The 20,580-nt window shown below is 40.0% G+C and overlaps 1 protein-coding gene across 1 annotated transcript in view; it reads left to right on the top strand.

The window, feature by feature from the left end:
* Nucleotides 1-2,047: 2,047 nt before the first annotated feature.
* The window catches only part of LOC106088689 (uncharacterized), a 101,633-nt gene continuing 83,100 nt past the window's right edge, over nucleotides 2,048-20,580 (top strand). The window contains exons 1-2 of the mRNA XM_013254340.2: nucleotides 2,048-4,182; nucleotides 11,854-12,116. Coding sequence (XP_013109794.2) covers nucleotides 2,670-4,182; nucleotides 11,854-12,116 — 1,776 coding nt within the window. The 5' untranslated portion in view covers nucleotides 2,048-2,669. The remainder of the gene's footprint in view (nucleotides 4,183-11,853; nucleotides 12,117-20,580) is intronic.

The raw sequence follows: 20,580 nt of genomic DNA, 5'->3' as shown, positions 1-20,580 counted from the left end.
TTGAGCTTAAACTTGAACGGACTGCACTCATTGATATGCGAGAAGTTTGCCCCTGTTCCTTAGTGGAATGTTCATGGCAAAATTTGCATTTTACCATAGGATGGGGGTATACCAATCTGGTCAATTCGTTTGTAACAACTCGAAATATTGATCTAGGACCCCATAAAGTAGATGTATTCTTGCTCGTCTCGAAATTCTGATTCGAACTAGCCATGTCCGTCCGCCCGCTTGAAATTTTGCACAGATACTATGTATTAATGTAGGTCGTTGGAGATTGCAAATGGGTCATATCGGTTCAGATTTGGATGTAGCTCCCATATAAACCGAACCGATAAAGTACGATCCAAATCGGTCAAGATCCTGATATAGCTCTCATATAAACCGATCTCGCGATTTAACTTCCTGAACCCCAATTTTTGTCCGATTTGGCTGAAATTTTGCATATAGTGTTCTGTTTTGACTTCCAACAACTGTGCCAGGTACGGTTTAAATCTCTGTATAACCTGATATAGATCTCATATATCTTTCATAAAAAACCGATATCGCGATTTGACTTCCTGAGGCACTAGAAGCCGCAATTTTTGTCCGATTTGGCTGAAATTTTGCATATAGTGTTCTGTTTTGACTTCTAACAACTATGCCAAGTACTGTTCAAATCGGTCAAGAACATGATATAGCTCCCATATAAACCGATCTCGCGATTTGACTTCCTGAGGCACTGGAAGTCGCAATTTTTGTCCGATTTGGCTGAAATTTTGCATATAGTGTTCTATTTTGACTTGCAACAGCTGTACCCAAATACTGTTCAAATCGGTCATGAACAAGATATAGCTCCCATATAAACCGATCTCCCGATTTGTCTTCTTGAGCTAAATCGCGGCTCAAGAAGTCAAATCGTGATTTTTATCCGATTTGGCGGTCCAATTCGGTTTGTAGCTAGATATTGCTCCCATGTTTTAGCAGAATCCATGGTGGTGGGTTCCAAGAATCGGCCCGGCCCAACTTGGCACGCTATTACTTGTTAATTTTAGGGACTTTTCAAACGCATTTATCAACCGAACTTCTCAGAATGTTTGGCCAACGGTTTCCGTTATGACTCCCACAATATGTCGGAAATCAACATCTCAAAGTAAAGCAAATTTTAATTTTGCAACTTAACCTGCCTAGGTAGTATGGGTCGCCTTTCGTCCGACTTTAGCCCATGCAGGAATTGAACCTACGCGTTCAGCGCCATAGTCGGATATGCAAACCTCTGTGCCATGGTGGCTTCCCACATTGATATGGAAATGCAAAATTTGGCCCATGACCATTCCACTAAGGATCTTCTCACATACCACTGAGCTCTGTCCGATTGAAATATTGAGCTCAATGATAGGGGACCTCCTTTTTATAGCCTAGTCCGAACGGTGTGCCGCAATGCGTAACCTCTTAAGGGAGAAGTTTGTCATAGTACCTCCCAAATGTCGCCAGCATTAGAAGGGGATAACCACCGCTGAAAAATTTTTCTGATATTCTTGCCAGGATTCGAATCCAGGCGCTCAGCGTCATAGGCGGACATACAAACTTCAGCGCAATGGTGGCCTCCCATATCAATACGAGAACTCAAAAATTCCTAGCTCCTTTAATTTGTATTAGAATTTCTTTCTATTTATTTACATATTTGGCATCTATTTGTCCTGAATGACATTACATACTGCATATATGATGATAATTTGACTTTTGCTAATCAAATCATTACATATCAATCCACCTTAGTCATATGCCCATCAGACTGAGTAAATCCTTAATTCAATAACGCCTCAAAGGCTAAATAATTCTCATTATCAAAACAGAGGAAAGACAGTTTAATTTGATGATATTATAAGAAAATTGAATGAATTCCTGGGAAAACGTTTAATTAAGTTCAACTAAACCACTACAAAGTCACAAAGACATTCAGTCATTTAATTAAAATGTCATTTGTATGCTGTCTTTTCAGATACTTGCTATACAATAAACTCAATCGACAAACAAACATTTAAGGCCATGAAAGACTGAATGGGGAAAAGGAAGCCAACACAGCAGGACTAACGGAAACAACAACAACAACAACAAAGCAGTCAATCAAATTTTGCATTAGGCACTTGGAAGAGAAAGGGAGAGAGGAGAAATGCAGCAGCATCAACATGCCAAAGAAAAGTTATTTCAATAAGTTTCAACGTTTTTCAAATGTTTATGCAAAGCTTTAATTGTTTAACAAGAAACGCAAGAAAACTAAAGACACTGAGCCCCCAGGGGATAGTTTCATCTGGATAATCTAGAATAGCATTTCATCTAGTTTTCCTGCATATGGCCTGAAACAGCAAATAACACTCTTCTCATGCTGGCATACACAAACTTTTGCCTTTGTATATACAGCGAGGCAGTTTGAATGTGAGAACATGTTGTTGTATGCTAAAACTTCTTCCAGTTCGCAGAAAACATTGCGAAGCTTCTGGCAGTTGCAGGATTAATTATGCAAATTGAATTGAAACTGTCAACAGTCGCAACACCAGCAGTACCAACTTGCCAGCTAACCCAAAGACGACAGCATTAGCCATTATTGTAGACAGCTACAAATCGCCTTGGCACACCGAAAGGGAGCTGCAACAAAACAGAGTCCTTTGGCATAGAGCTTAGAAGGAAGTGCAATGGAAAATGTTGCCAATATGAAGTGTATGCCAGGTGAAACAATAACAGGGGCAAACTTGCCAAGCAACAGCAGCTCATCGTTGGTATCCCACACCAGCTCTGAAGTCGGGGCTCAACATTCTGCAGAATCAATTACAGCTTCACAAACACCAGCAACGTCGTCATTAACAACTCGGCCCACCACAGCAACATGCAATGAAAAAAATTCCTCAAAAATGTTTTGTAACCGAAATGCTGCTATATTTGATGAGAGTTCTTCAGTGTCAGCAATAGCAGGGTTATTGTCAGCACCCACAACGTCAGCATCAGCATCAGCATCATCCTTGTCATTGTCATCGTCATCAGCAAGAGTAACAACGAAATCATCCCGGGCAACAAAAACACCTATAACAACCATACTTCAAACATCACCACCAATGTGCTTATTAGGGATGCTAAGAAAGGCTATGACCATGGGGAATAGCAATATCAGTTCCCCATCCGCCTTCGATTCCTCCTCATCGTCATCGTCGTCGTCGTCAGTTTCCAGGCAGGAGAATGCCACCATTTCTAGTTGTTGGTTCGAACGAATCATCAACAATACAAACGTCAAATTCACAATATTGCAACAGCAACAGCAGCAGCAACAACATCAGCATCATTCACATAGAAATTCTCAACAGCAACATCTCCCATGCTATGCTACTAACCCCAGCAGTTATATGCAGCAAGTGCAGCGCCAGCCACAACAGCAGCATTTTCCCTTACTAGCCGACTCACATAGTGCCATGTTTTCATTACATCGCCAAAATAGCACAAATATTTTACATCATCAGCAACATGGTTGTAGTAGTAGTAGTCCCACTCCTCCTTCCAAGCAGAAAAAATCCCAACAACCTAAAGCTCGAAAATTCTTACAGTTGCTGACATATTTTGCAGCAATCATCACAATGTTTTCGATGACACCACAGGCAAGTGCTGCCGAATATATGAGCTTAAGGGCAAGGAATTTGCAAGGGATGACAACTGCAATAACAACAACAACAACAACAGCAACTGCACACAACACAAATGAAAAGGACTCTAGCATCAAGCAACCAAACAACAATTCGCCAGAATTTCTACTACCCCCACTGACATTCGTCGAAACAAATGTGATGACACCTACATCATCATCATCACCATCGTCAGCATCAGCAACAGTATCGCTGACATCGCCATCAACATCCAAAACTACTTTGTCCTTGTCATCATCCACCAACATCATTGATTCTAGTCATCCTGATAACCGTGGGATTATTCTTTCACGTTTTGTACGTTCCCTCAACAGTGTCAGTGGCTCCCTGGGCAATGTAGGTGGTGGTGGCGGCAGCAGCAGCAGCAGTTCCAGCATATTTGGTTCTTCCTCTACCAGTGGCTCATCAGGTCTAATGAATATTTACAATCAGAATTTGGACATTGGACTTGGTAGTAATATCGAATGTCCCAGCTTTGATGAGAGTTCAGCATGTCCCTGTTATAAATTTGAAGATGGTAAGTGCAATGATGTTGTGTGCATCTATTTGTACATGAAATATGCATGCGAAGCAAAATTTTTATGATTGCCAACCCCTTTAGATGAAACATTTGAATATTGCGATTTAATTTGGAGTCTGACTAGCTTAACTAGTTGTGTGGGTGTCTAAGTGCTTTCGATTTTGAGGTATGCTTGAAAACGTTAGCAAGTAAAATTGCATTAACCCATTAATGACCAAAATGTCTACTTACTACTTTTAAGCAATTATGAGAGCATATTAAATTGACAGTTAATATGCAAGCTATGCTTAAATCTGGCCAGATTTGGAGATATCGAATAGAACTTTCTCCATGACGGTACACAGTGCGATAGAATCGAAAAAATTAGTAAAAGATATGACGGGATGATATATCTCTTCTCTGAAAATGAAAATGCGGATTGAAACAAGTAAAATCGTGCTAAGTGCGGCCGGGCCAAATCTAATATACATTAATAGAAAAACAAGTAAAAAGGCGTTAAGTTCGGCCGGTCCGAACTTTGGATACCCACCACCTCGGGTATATATGTAAACCACCTTTCATCAAAATTCGGTGAAAATTTCATACCTTATACTCATATACCTCATACCGATCTGAACTATATACGACACGGATGTCGAAAAGCCGAACATAAGTCACTGTGTCAAATTTCAGTGAAATCGGATTATAAATGCGCCTTTTATGGGGCCAAGACTTTAAATCGAGATATCGGTCTACATGGCAGCTATAACCAAATCTGGACCGATTTGGGCCGAGTTGCATAAACATGTCGAGGAGCCTAACACTATGCACTGTCCCAAATTTCGGCGAAATCGGACAATAAATGCCTCTTTTTATGGGCCCTAAACCTTAAATCCAGAGATCGGTCTATATGGCAGCTATATTCAAATCTGGACCGATCTGGGCAAAATTGAAGAAGGACGTCGAAGAGCCTAACCAAACTCACTGTCTCAAATTTCAGCGACATCGGACAATAAATGCGTCTTTTATGGCCCCAAAACCTAAAACCTAGATATCGGTCTATATGGCAGCTATATACAAATCTGGACCGATCTGTGCGATATTGTAGAAGTATTTCAAGGGGCTTAACTTAACTCACTGTTCCAAATTTCGGGGACATCGGGCAATAAATGAGCATTTTATGGGCCCAAAACCATAAATTAAGAAATCGGTCTATATAGAAGCTATATCCAAATTTGAACCGATCTGGACCAAATTGAAGAAATATATCAAAGGGCCTAACACATCTCACTGTCCCAAATTTCAGCAAAATCGGATAATGAATGTGGCTATTATGGGCCTTACACCATAAATCGGAGGATCGATCTATATGGCAGCTATATCCAAATCTGGAGCGATCTGAGCCAAATTAACGAAGGATGTCGATGGGCCTTACACAATTCACTGCCCGAATTTCATCAAAATCGGATAATAAATGTGGCTTTTGTGGGCCTAAGACCTAAACCGGAGGATCGGTCTATATGGCAGCTATATCCAATCTGAACCGATCTGGACCAAATTAAAGAAACATTTCAAAGGGCCTAAGACAACTCACTGTCCCAAATTTCAGCGAAATCGGACCATAAATGTGGCTTTTATGGGCCTTAGACCCTAAATCGGTGGATCGGTCTATATGGCAGCTATATCCAAATCTAGACCGATCAAGGCCAAATTGACGAACGATGTCGAAGGGCCTAACACAACTCACTGTCCCAAATTTCAACAAAATCGGATAATAAATGTGGCTTTTATGGGCTTAAGACCCTAAATCGGCGGATCGGTCTATATGGGGGCTATATCAAGATATAGTCCGATATAGCCCATCTTCGAACTTAACCTGCTTATGGACAAAAAAAGAATCTGTGCAAAATTTCAGCTCAATATCTCTATTTTTAAAGACTGTAGCGTGATTTCAACAGACAGACGGACGGACATGGCTAGATCGTCTTAGATTTTTACGCTGATCAAGAATATATATATTTTATAGGGTCGGAAATGGATATTTCGATGTGTTCCAAACGGAATGACAAAATGAATATACCCCCATCCGTCGGTGGTGGGTATAATAAGTTTGCTGAAAATAGCAAACACTGTCTGCTAAATACTATTACAGCAGTATTATTGTAATTTCAGAGTACCAGGCTTACTGCTGAAAAGTCTGTTGTTTAGTGAATATGACTGTTGCTTAATTACGAAGGGGATGTTAGAAGAAACAAGAGCGTGCTAAGTTCGGCCGGGACGAATCTTATATACCCTCCACCATGGATCGCATTTGTCGAGTTCTATGCGCGGTGTCTCTTTTTAGGCAAACGAAGAATATTGAATAAGAACTGTTATGCTATTTGAGCTATAACAAGATATAGTCCGATTTCGAACATAAATGAATGCTGAACATTGCAGAAGACATTGTGTAATATTTCATTTCATTCAAGAAGCAAAATCGGAGATCGGTTTATATGGGAGCTGTATCAAGCTATAGATCGATTTAGACCATATTGTACACGTATATTGAAGGCCATGAGAGAAGTTGTTATACAAAATTTCTTCCAAATCGGATGAAAATTGCCTCCTCTAGAGGCTCAAGAAGTCAAGATGCCAGATCGGTTTATATGGCCATTCTTAATACAGTTATTGGAAGTCATAACAAAACACGTCGTGCAATATTTCAGCCAAATCGGATAAGAACCTGCTCACTGTAGAGGCTCAAGAAGTCAAGACCCGGTCCAAGAAGTCAAGTTGGTTTATATGGCAGCTATATCAGGTTGTGGACAGATTTAACCCATACTCAGCACAGTTGTTGGAAGAAATAAAAAAAAAATTCTGGTAAATCGGAAAAGAATTGTGCCCTTTAGCGGCTCACGAAATCAAGATCCCAGATCGGTTTATATGACAGCTACATCAAAACGTAAACCGATATAGACCATTTACAATCCCAACTGACCTACACTAATAAAAAGTATTTTGCAAAATTTCAAGCGGCTAGCTTTACTCGAAAGTTAGCGTACTTTAGACAGACAGACGGACGGACGGACATCTTAGACGAATATTTGGAGGAGTTATAACAGAATGACGAAATTAGTATATCCTATGGTGGAGGGTATACAAATTGCCAAGCTTTGGAGTCATATCGGTTTATGCCCCGCTGGTTGTCTTGTAAAAATTGCGCCTTATATGAGTTCAAGAAATTATATCGGGAGATCGGCTTATATGGGAGCTATATCAGATTATAGACCGATTTGGACCACATTCCACTTGTTTTATACACATCACCACAGAATGGGGGTATACTAATCTAGGCATTCCGTTTGTAACACCTTGAAATATTGGTCTAGGACCGAAATTCTGATTCGAACTAGCCATGTTCGTCCGCCCGTTCGTCCGTCTGTCGAAATCACGATAGCGGTCGAACGCATAGAGCTAGCCGCTTGAAATTTTGCACGGATACTTTATACTGATGTAGGTCGTTGGGGATAGCTAATGGGCCATATCGGTTCAGATTTGAATATAGCTCCCATATTAACCGATCTCCCGATTTGACTCCTTGAGTCCATGGGAGCCACAATTTTTGTCCGATTTGGCTGAAATTTTGTACATGGCATTCTGTTATGACTCCCAACAACTGTGCTAAGTACGGTTCAAATCGGTCAAGAACACGATATAGCTTCCATATAAACCGATCTCCCGATTTGACATCTTGACCCCTTACACGCCGCGATTTTTTTTTTCCGATTTGGCTTAAATTTTGAATATAGTGTTCTGTTACGACTCTCATCAACTGCGTCAAGTACGGTCCAATTCGGTATGTAACTGGATATAGCTCCCATATTTTAGGAGAATCCATGGTGGTGGGTTCCCAAGATTCGGCCCGGCCAAACTTAGCACGCTTTTAATTGTTATACCCACCACCGAAGGATGGGGGTATATTCATTTTGTCATTCCGCTTGCGACACATCGAAATATCCATCTCAGACCCTATAAAGTATATATATTCTTGATCAGCGTAAAAATCTAAGACGATCTAGACATGTCCGTCCGTATGACTGTTGACATCACGCTCCAGTCTTTAAAAATAGAGATATTGAGCTGAAATTTTGCACGGATTCTTTTTTTTTTTGTCCATAAGCAGGTTAAGTTCGAAGATGGGCTATATCGGACCATTTTGATATAGCCCCCATATAGACCGATCGGGCGATTTAGGGTCTTAGGCCAATAAAGGCCACATTTATTATCCGATTTTGCTGGATCGGTCTGGATTTGGATATAGCTACCATATAGACCGATCCTCCGATTTAGGGTCTTAGGCCCATAAAAGCCTCATTTATTATCCGATTTTGCTGAAATTTGGGACCGTGAGTTGTGTTAGGCCCTTCGACATCCTTCGTCAATTTGGCTCAGATCGGTCAAGATTTGGATATATCTGTCATATAGACCGATCCTCCTATTTAAGGTCTTAGGCCCATAAAAGCCATGTTTATTATCCTGCTTTGTTGGCATTCGGGACAGTGAGTTGTTTTAGGCCCTTCGACATCCTTCGTAAATTTGGCCTAGATCGGTTCAGATTTAGATATAGGTGCCATATAAACCTATCCGCAGATTTAGGGTCTTAGGCCCATAGGAGCCACATTTATTATCCTATTTTGCTGAAATTTTAGACAGTGAGTTGTGTTAAGCCACTCGACAGCCTTCTATTTGGCCCAGATCGGTTTAGATTTGAATGTAGCTGCCATATAGATCGATCCGCCGATTTAAGGTCTTAGCCCCATAAAAGGCGCATTTATTATCCGATTTTGCCAAAATTTGGGACAGTGAGTTGTGTTATGCTCTTCGACATCTTAAAAGACTCAAAAAAATAGTCATTTGGTTCTTAGCGTCGGGGTGAGCGACTCTCTCTCCCCAATAAATGCAACGCCAAACTGTCATGTAGGATGACTAGAATATATTGTACTCAAATGAAAGGACGTGTCAGAGGGCAATCCCCCTCCCCCATCCTACCCAAAAAAGATATTAAAAATAATATATGAATAATATAAACTAATATATGAAGGGCTATCTGGATAGAAATTGGAATGAAACTCAAACAAAATCGTGCTCTAACACGATGCTGATATTACTTCAGGGTCCCTTCAAATCGGTTATGATTGCCTACTATGGCTATAAATAATAGGTATTTGATAGTAGAAAACGAATTTGATATCCAATTTTGAGGCCAAATGTTTGGGGGTCATGTCACCACATAAACTTCCCCTAAACCAATGGCAATTGGGGCTCAAATTAAAGAAATTCAGGGCTAAGTACGTGGGTGGTTTCCCCACCCTGTATATCCCTCAAACTGGACATATTTGTGGATTATGGCAAAAAGGGGCTCAAATCTGTATTTGTTTCATGGCCAAGTGTTTCAGAGATGCCTCATGCAGCTTTCATGTGATTTTTGGGAGTGCAGTATGAATTTGATATCCACTTTCGGGGCAAAGAGTTTGTCTACTCCAATCCACCATCAAATTCAAGAGAATGATGTAGACCTAACATCCAAACTTTAATGGGCGGACACTCTCCATACCCTATTTTCAAAAACGCCAGATCTCCATTTAAGTGAAATTTAATTTGCTATTATAAACAAATATACAATTACAGACATTTGTATTCTTATTTAAGGTGGGATATCTAAGGGGCCGCCCCGCCTCCAAAGCCTCCAGCCAAATAAAATAAAAACCAATAATGACAATATGGGACTCAAATGAAAGGAATTTGAGAAAAGAGCACGAATCTGATATATGGGGATCTGCCTCATCCCCAAAAACACCCCCATACGGGACATATTTACATCCCATAGCAATATAAGACTCCAATGAAAGGTATTTGGGAGAAGAGCACCAATATAATATTCATATAGGCGCGAAATATCTGAAAGGCCGTACCATCATCCCCAAAGAGGATTGATTTCCTGACCGTGACCGCATAGGGCTCAGATAAAATAAGAGAGTGAAAGAAGGCGCAGCGGAGCGGGCCCTGTCCAGCTAGTCTCCCATTTAAACTGATCTCCAGATTTGATTTCTTGAGCCTATGGAAGCCACAATATTTGTCCTATTTGGCTGAAACTTTGCACATAGTGTTCTGTTATGACTGCCAACAACTATGACGGTACGGTCTAAATCGGTCAGGAATCTGATATAGCTCCCATATATACAGATCTGTTGAAATCACGATACAGTCTTTAAAAATAGAGATACTGAGCTGAAACTTTGCACAGAATCTTTTTTTGTCAATAAGCAAGTAAAGTTCGAAGAAGGGTTATATCGGACTATATGTTGATATAGCCCTTATATAGACCGATCCACCGATTTAGGGTCTTAGGCTCATAAAAGCCACATTTATTATCCGATTTTGCTGAAATTTGGGACAGTGAGTTGTCTTAGACCCTTCGACATTCCTCTTCAATTTGGTCCAAATCGGTCCAGATTTAGATATAGCTGCCATATAGACCGATCCGCCGATTTAGGGTTTAAGACCCATAAAAGCCATATTTATTATCCGATTTTGCTGACATTTGGCACAGTGAGTGGTGTTAATACCTTCGACATCTTTCTTCAATTTGACCGTGATCGGTTCAGATTTGGATATAGCTGCCACCTAGACCGAACTCTTAATTTAAGGTTTTTGCCCCATGAAAGGCGCATTTATTGTCCGATGTCGCCGAAATTTGGGACAGTGAGTTAAGTTATGCCCCTTGACATACTTCCGCAATATGGTACAGATCGGGCCAGATTTGGTTATAGCTGCCATGAGATCGGTCTCTCTCGATTTTATGTTTTGGGGCCATAAAAGAGCGCATTTATAGTCCGAATTCGCTGAAATTTGTGACAGTGCGTTGTGTTAGACTCTTCGACATTTTTCTGCAACTTGGCCCAAATCGGCGCAGATTTGGATATAGCTGCCATGTAGACCTATCTCTCGATTTAAGTCTAGGCCCCATAAAAGGCGCATTTTTAGTCCCACTTTGCTGAAAATTCGGACAGTGCGTTGTGTTAGACTCTTCGACATTTTTCTGCAACTTGGCCCAAATCGGTGCAGATTTGTATATAGCTGCCATGTAGACCTATCTCTCGATTTAAAGTCTAGGCCCCATAAAAGGCGCATTTATAATCCGATTTCACTAGAATATGGTACAGTGACTTATGTTGGGCTTTTCGACATCTGTGTCGTATATGGTTCAGATCGGTTTATTTTTAGATATAGGTACTAAAAATACCAATATTTTGTTAAACACATTTGAACAATGACTTGTACTTATTAGTATTTGGTCCAAATCGGAACATATTTCGAAATAACTGCTGTGGGACATAAAGTATGCAATTTTAACCGGATGTTGATGGAAGGTGGTTTACATATATACCCGAGGTGGTGGGTATCCAACTTAACGCCTTTTTACTTGTTTTTAACTTTAAGTGAACATGAATCCTCATATTTGACCACCATCTCAAAAAGTTATTAAACTAAGTTCTTTCTTGCTTATATTGAAATACCATTAAACAATGCATGACTTTTGCTTTATATCTTTTTTCGCTTAATATTTTCAATGTGTGTTTCGTATGCTGTTTTCTTTTTCCAATTAAATATTTAATATTTCCTTTGTGTGTGTGTGCTTTCTTACAGGCCTTTTCCTCGAATGTCCAGGAACGACAGCGATTTCATTACGTTCAACATTGGAGCGCATATCATCACCCATCCATTCGTTGTCAATTTATGATTTCGATCGTTCGGTCACGTCCCTATCCCAAGATGTCTTTCAACCTGGTGTCAATATAAGACATTTACAGTTTTCCCATTCGCATCTGGAAACATTGAAGGATAATAGTCTCAAGAATGTACGTGCATCATTGGAATCGTTGAGCATCGTTAATGGTAAATTAACACAGGTACGTACCATACTCGACATCATAATTTAATGACTATGTGTAGGTAGAAGAAGTACACTAGCTTACACGCGCTCTCCACACAAAAACACCCACACATACATACGTGTAGGTGGATGGATGGATGTGTATGTGGTGTTATCCTCCTTGTTCATTTGGACATTTTGCATAAGAGTAACAAAGTATGAAATGTATCCACATGTACTTGAGTCTGTGTGGGTGTAATTATGTAATTCCCATAGAGAATATAACTCATAATTGGCACCGTGTTTGGAAAGCTATATATGGGGGGAAAATCCAAAAAAAATTGGTTGCCACAGGATGACTTTGTGGAAGGGTTTCCTTGAGGTGTCCTTCAGAAAATGATAATAGCACCATAGCTACAAGAATCACAAATGGATAATGAGAGAGTCGCCAAAAGTAAAAAACACATGTATCGGCGCTTTGAGTGTTTATATTGTGAGGTAACCCAAAAGGAGGCGATTTTTAAAATTCGCCTTGTGTTGATGGTTGGATTTCGTTAAAGGTTTCTTTAGAAAATTTATAGTCAATTTAAATGCTCATTTGATTTGGTAGCCTATTTGGAGCGGGGGTCATGGGTTGCATTCCCGCCATGGGTTTCTGGTTCCCACTACAATGGACAAAAGTTGTCTTAAAGGGTCTGATATAAAATTGCCACATTAACCTAACATGATAGCACGGTAGCAACAGACCAAAGCTCTTGAAGAGAATTGAACCCACGACCACCGCACTCGAAAGCCGAGCTCGCTGGTCATATGGCCATGTTGGCGCTAACACATTTCAACTTATTGAACCTAATAGCTAGGTGGGATACCTGGCTTAGGTAACATAAAATAAATTCAAGCGGTGGTTATGGGCTTACTAAGGTAAATGAGGAACATTTGTCGAGCAATTCAGATTGACAAAAAACTGTCTGAAAAAATTGATAATTTTTTTTCTTCAAAATTTATCAAACCTATAAGGAAGGGCAAAAGTCGGCCGGTGCCAACTGTATAATACCCTACACCTACCCTTTAAGTACAATGTGGGAGCTATATCCTAGTCTGAACCAATTTTGATGGACCTCGGCGGATGTTTTCAGATGGGATATTAAACAATCAAAATTCGAGCAAATATATTGAAACTGTAATAACTACGGTTGACAAATGACAACATTAATGAAAATTACCCAAAATCTGACGAACATATATATGGGAGCTATATCTAATTCTGAACCGATTTCGAGCAAACTTCTCAGATAATGTGGTAGGTGCCGAGAAAAGCGTTGTGCATAATGTTGGCAAGATTGGCCAAAAATGCCCTTGCAGTGATCCTAGAAGTGAAAATCGAGCGATATATATATATAGGAGAGCTATACCTAAATCTGGACCGAATTCTATGAAATTCACCAGTAATGTCTAGAGTCATAAGAAAATCCTTCCTACCAAACTTCGAGAGAATAGGTTAAAAAATGAGCACTTTAGTGCAATATTTCTCAAAATCGGACGAACAAATGTACGGGAGCTATACTTAAATATGAACCGATTTCGAGCAAACTTCTCAGATACAGTGACAGTCGTCAAGGTAAGAGTTTTGCAAAATTTTGGCAAGTTAGCAAGAGTTTTGCATTTTGATATCAGAAGTTAAAATCGGGCGATGAATACATGAGAGCTATATTTAAATTTGAACCGATTTCCATGAAACTCGCAGGTAATGTCGAGAGTCAACAGAAAATCCTTCCTGCCAATTTTCGAGAGAATCGGTTAACAAATGACCATTTTATTGCAATATTTTTGCAAATCGGACTAACATATATATGGGAGCTATATCTAAATCTCAACCGATTTCGAGCAAACTTTACAGACATTGAGGAAGTCGTCAAGGAAAGCATTGTGCATTTATTGACCTATCTTCTTTGGGAAGATAGGTCAATAAATGCGCTTGGAGTGGCTCAAGGAGTGAAGATCGGGCGATATATATTTGGGAGAGCTATATCTAAATCTGAACTGATTTCTATGAAATTAAACAGTAATGTTGAGAGTTATATGGAAAACTTTTCTGTCAAATTTAGAGATAATCGGTTAACAAATGACCATTTTATTGCATTATTACTGTAAATCGGATGAACATATATAAGGGAGCTATATCTAAATCTGAACCGATTTCTAGGAAACTTTACAGACATTGAGGAAGTATTCAAGGAAAGCGTTGTACGAAGTTTTGGAAAGATTGGTCGATAAATGCGCTTGCAGTGGCTCTAGAAGTGAAAATCGGGCTATATATACATGAGAGCTATATCTAAATCTGAACCGATTTCTATGAAATTCATGAGTAATGTCAAGAGTCATAAGAAAACCCCTCCTGCCAAATTTCGAGAGAATCGGTTGAAAAATGATTCTTTAATTGCATTATTACTGCAAATCGGATGAACATATATATGGGAGCTATATCCAAATCTGAACCGATTTCGAGCAAACTTTACAGACATTGAGGAAGTCGTCAAGGAAAGCGTTGTGCGAAGTTTTCGGAAGATAGGTCAATAAATGCGCTTGCAGTGGCTCAAGGAGTGAAGATCGGGCGATATATATACAAGAGAGCAATATCTAAATCTGAACCGATTTCTATGAAATTCATGGGTTATGTCAAGAGTCATAAGAAAACCCTTCCAATCAAATTTCGAGAGAATCGGTTTACAAATGACAATTTTATTGCAATATTATTGCAAATCGGACTAACATATATATGGGAGCTATATCTAAATATGAACCGATTTCGAGCAAACTTTACAGACATTGAGGAAGTCGTCAAGGAAAGCATTGTGCATTTATTGACCTATCTTCTTTGGGAAGATAGGTCAATAAATGCGCTTGCAGTGGCTCACGGAGTGAAGATCGGGCGATATATATTTGGGAGAGCTATATCTAAATCTGAACCGATTTCTACGAAATTAAACAGTAATGTTGAGAGTTATATGGAAAACTTTTCTGTCAAATTTAGAGATAATCGGTTAACAAATGACCATTTTATTGCATTATTACTGTAAATCGGATGAACATATATAAGGGAGCTATATCTATATCTGAACCGATTTCTAGCAAACTTTACAGACATTGAGCAAGTCTTCAAGGAAAGCGTTGTACGAAGTTTTGGGAAGATTGGTCAATAAATGCGCTTGCAGTGGCTCTAGAAGTGAAAATCGGGCTATATATATACATGAGAGCTATATCTAAATCTGAACCGATTTCTATGAAATTCATGAGTTATATCAAGAGTCATAAGAAAACCCTTCCTGCCAAATTTCGAGAGAATCGGTTGAAAAATGATTCTTTTACTGCATTATTACTGCAAATCGGACGAACATATGTATGGGAGCTATATCCAAATCTGAACCGATTTTTTCCAATTTCAATAGGCTTTGTCTCTGGGCCGAAAAACATGGCTGTACCAAATTTTAAGTAGGTCTGGTAAAAATTGCGACCTGTAGTTTGTACACAAATTAACATCGACAGACGGACAAAGCTAAATCGAATCAGAAAGTGATTCTGAGTCGATCGGTATACTTATCAATAGGTCTATCTGTCTTCCTTCTGGGTGTTACAAACAAATGCACTAAGTTATAATACCCTGTACCACAGTAGTGGTGTATATAAACTCTTCCTTCCGTGTTACACCCACTTGGTCTTCGAGTTTGACTCAAAAACACTTAAGATGTGAAAAATCGTCCCTTTCATTTTTGGTAACAACTTTAAAGTTTAAAATTAAAATCTTCCCTTCCAAACACTGTCATGAACACAATGCTGCTCTCTTCCAAACACTGCGCTGAGGAGAAGGGGTCACAAATGCTACAACCGATTACAAAAACTGAATATTACGCGGATAATACACATTACGCTTGTACATCTATTATAGGTGGAGTCCTCATGATGACTCGTGGTAAACAAAATCGACACGCACTTGGTGCGGAAGCGGATGTGTTACCTACGAGAACGCACGCATGCACACACACACGTAGCAAGCACGTGTTTGTTACATTACACACGCACAAGACCCCAGCATTGTCATATGTCGGGATAGAGATGATTACACACACATACACCAGCACGCATCGTAACATGATGTTCTTTGCTTGCTGCTGAATGTTTGTGTTCTCATTTCCATATTTCGCCTGCTTTGCTTAGCTTGTCTTGTCCAATGTTGCCTTTGTTTGTTGCTACGAATTCGTATATGATGCCAAAAGGATCTGCAATGAATTGAATACGTGCTGAAGACAGATTCATCATCAACGATGTGAGTGTGTGTATGGGTGTGGTGTCTGTGCAAGAGAGTGTAAATTTAATATTTAATTTGAAACATGAATAATTTCCCTATGCACACATACAGACTCGCACTTGCTCACAGAAAACACAATGACGACTGTTGTCCTTAATGTGAATTGGTGTATGTGAATGTGTTTGCATGTGTGTGTGGGTATGTTTGTCTCAACATTACAATTATAAATCTGGAAATTTATGTTAAATCTAACAAGATTTCCCTCTACCACAAAACGAGAAAGGAAAGACTTGCAAACAAAAGCGGAGCAACAATGTTTTCACTTCACATATGAGGGGTAATTTTTTGCAAATTGTGGTTATGCAACCATCATATAATCCAAACTGGTTAAGTATGATTCAATAATGGCGACATGGAAATGAATTCAAGTGAATGTAAACCCTTGACTGAATCCTTTTTGAGACAAAGAGCTTTAAATTTAAATTGAGAACAAGTAAAAGTGAGCTAAGTTTGGTTGGGCCGAATATTGGGAACCCACCACCATGGATTGTGCTAAAAATTTATACAAAATAAATTTAGTTGAAGGGCATAATCTTATTCTACATACCAAACTACTGTTAAACTAGCAAAAATTAAAGCTTCTAGGAACCGAACAAGAATGATCGAGAGACCGGTTTACATGGGAACTATATCGGGTTATAGACCGATTTTGGCCGTACTTGGCACAGAAGTAGAACAGGTGAATTTTGAACTGTTCAGCCATCTCGTTGAGAGATCTGCGAAAATCGAGGGCAGTTTTTGTGTTCAGAAATGTGTTCTCCAGGGATTTAATGGCTGCTGGGCTGTCTGAGAAGAAATTTATGCCCATCGTCGTTATGACATTACGTCTTAGCAATTCCATTACTTCCTTAATTCTAAGGATCTCCGCTTGATACACACTGCAGTGGGCGGGTAACCTTTTCGATATGACCAGTTCTAGATCTTTAGAGCAAAACCCACCTGGTCGTTGAGCTTGAAACTATCCGCATGGAAGTCTGTGTAACTTCTATAACAAGGAATAGCGTATTTCCAATCGCTTCTATCAGGAAAGCGGTCAGACAAGGATAACACATTGTCAGTAGCCGCCACATGACCAATTAGAAAGCTCCCTTAACCTCACGGCAGTGGTTGCTGCAATTTATCAGGCCACAATGTCCAGAGGCATTAGACGAAGGGTTAATTTCAGTGCATCAGATGGTGGCGTCCTCAATGCGGCTGTGAAGCAAAAACAAGCCATCCTTTGGATTCGGTTAAGCATTGACGACGCTTTTGAAGCGCCGTCCAACAGACTCTAACACCATACCTTATGGTATAAGTCTGACAACTGCAGTTTATACCCAATGCATGACGCCCGGTCTAAACCCCCCAACTTTTGCCAATGGCTCTCTTGCAGGTGTATAGGGCAAGAGTTGCCTTTCGTGGCCAAAATGTTGGATTTGAAGTCCAATATAACACATTGTTCGTAGCCGCCACATGACCAAAGAGAAAGCTCTCTTAACCTCACGGCGATGGTTGCTGCAATTTATCTGGCTACAATGTCCAGAGGCATTAGATGAAGGGTTAAGTTCAGTACATCAGATGGTGGCGTCCTCAATGCGGCTGTGAAGCAAAAACAAGCCATCCTTTGGATCCGGTTATGTATTGAGCAGTAGGTGGACTTTTGAAGCGCCGTCCACCAGACTATAACACCATACTTTATGGTATAAGTCTGACAACTGCAGTCCATACCCAATGCATGACGCCCGGTCTAAACCCCCCAACTTTTGCCAATGGCTCTCTTGCAGGTGTATAGGGCAAGAGTTGCCTTTCGTGGCCAAAATGTTGGATTTGAAGTCCAATATAACACATTGTTCGTAGCCGCCACATGACCAAAGAGAAAGCTCTCTTAACCTCACGGCGATGGTTGCTGCAATTTATCTGGCTACAATGTCCAGAGGCATTAGATGAAGGATTAAGTTCAGTACATCAGATGGTGGCGTCCTCAATGCGGCTGTGAAGCAAAAACAAGCCATCCTTTGGATCCGGTTAAGCATTGACGACGCTTTTGAAGCGCCGTTCACCAGACTCTAACACCATACATTATGGTATAACTCTGACAACTGCAGTCTATACCAAATGCATGACGCCTGGTCTAAACCCCCAACTTTTGCCAAAGGCTCTCTTGCAGGTGTATAGGGCAAGAGTTGCCTTTCTTGGCCAAAATGTTGGATTTGAAGTTCAATTTGCTGTCCAGCGAAACACCCAGGTATTTTGCGCTTTCTGTAAATGGAACATTCGCTCCTCCCAAGGAGACAGGTGCCACTGTAGGTAACTTGTATCTCCTGCTGAAAAGAACTATTTTTCATATAGTCGGCGTTGACAAATTTTTTCATCGGTTTGTGACTCTGTAATTGCATTCTTTCTTCTGTCAGTTATCAGCTTTTACTTTTAGCTTGCTTAGAAAAAAATCCGCAATTACTTTTTGGGCAACGCAATATTTCTGTATTGCACGGACTTACGCTGAGACCACTTTCGGTAGCCCACTTTGCTGTTGCACATAGAGCTTCCTAAAGCAAATCTCTAAAAGTGCTGGGAAACTTTCTCCTAACAGCAAATGCCATGTCATCATTATATGCGACCACTTTTACAACTTTTTCTTCCAGAGACAATAATAATAGGATATCAAATTCGTTTTCTAATCTCAAATACCATTCATTTGAGCCACATATTGCCATGGTCGAAAAATGTTTACCCTCTGGGGGGTGTTTTGGGGAATCGGTAAGAGAGTTGGCCTTGAAAATATATATCGGATTCGTGTACTACTCTAAAAAACCTCTTATTAGAGCCTCATATTGCAATAGTCAGCAAATACTTCCTATTTGGGTGGTGTTGTGGGGTGGCCCCATAGATACTTTTCCCGAATATTGATATCAAATTCGTGCTTTACTCCCAATGACCTTTCATTTGAGCCCCATATTGCTATGGTCGTTAATTTGTCCCCTTTGGGAGATGTTTTTGAGATGAGAGGCGTCCCCCCAAACACTTGGTCCCATATTTGGATATCAGATCCGTATTCTACATTCAAATATCTTTTATTTAAGCCCCATATTCCTATGGTCAGTAAATAAGTCCTGTTTGAGGGGTGTTTTGGGAAAGGGGTAGATCCCTAGAAACGTGGTCCGACATTTGGATATCAGATACGGTTTCTTATCCTAAATACCTTTTATTTGAGTCCCATATTGTCGTGATTGGTCAAAATATATGTTTGGTAGGTTTTAGGGTGGGGCGGCTCCCCCTAGGTACCCCATCCGAATTTTAGATAAAAAATTTTTATACCATCCACCATAAGATGGGGGGTATACTAATATCGTCATTCTGTTTGTAACTACTCGAAATAATCGTCTGAGACCCCATAAAGTATATATATTCTTGATCGTCGTGACATTTATTGTCGATCTAGCCATGTCCGTCCGTCTGTCCGTCCGTCCCTCTGTCTGTCGAAAGCACGCTAACTTCCGAAGGAGTAAAGCTTGCCGCTTGAAATTTTGCACAAATACTTCTTATTAGTGTAGGTCGATTGGTATTGTAAATGGGCCATATCGGTCCATGTTTTGATATAGCTGCCATATAAACCGATTTTGGGTCTTGACTTCTTGAGCCTCTTGAGTGCGCAATTCTTATCCGATTGGAATGAAATTTTGCACGACGTGTTTTGTTATGATATCCAATAACTTTGCCAAGTATGGTTCAAATCGGTCCATAACCTGATATAGCTGTCATATAAACCGATCTTGGGTCTTGACTTCTTGACCCCTAGAGGTCGCAATTATTATCCGATTGGCCTGAAATTTTGTACGACGGATCCTCTCATGACCATCAACAAACGTGTTTATTATGGTCTGAATCGGTCTATAGCCCGATACAGATCCCATATAAATCGTTCTCTCTATTTTACTTCGTGAGCCGCAATGGGCCCAATTCTTATACGAATTGGCTGACATTTTACACAGGTCTCCAACATATAATTTAATTGTTGTCCAAACCGAACCATATCTTGATATCGCTTTAATAGCAGAGCAAATCTTTTCTTATATCCTTTTTTGCCTAAGAAGAGATGCCGGGAAAAGAACTCGACAAATGCTATCCATGGTGGAGGGTATATAAGATTCGGCCAGGCTGA

This window comes from Stomoxys calcitrans, chromosome 4 (genome assembly GCF_963082655.1).
Source record: "Stomoxys calcitrans chromosome 4, idStoCalc2.1, whole genome shotgun sequence".
Taxonomy (NCBI): domain Eukaryota; kingdom Metazoa; phylum Arthropoda; class Insecta; order Diptera; family Muscidae; genus Stomoxys; species Stomoxys calcitrans.
The sequence above is the reverse complement of the archived record's forward strand: the minus strand, read 5'-3'. Positions and strand labels throughout refer to the sequence as shown.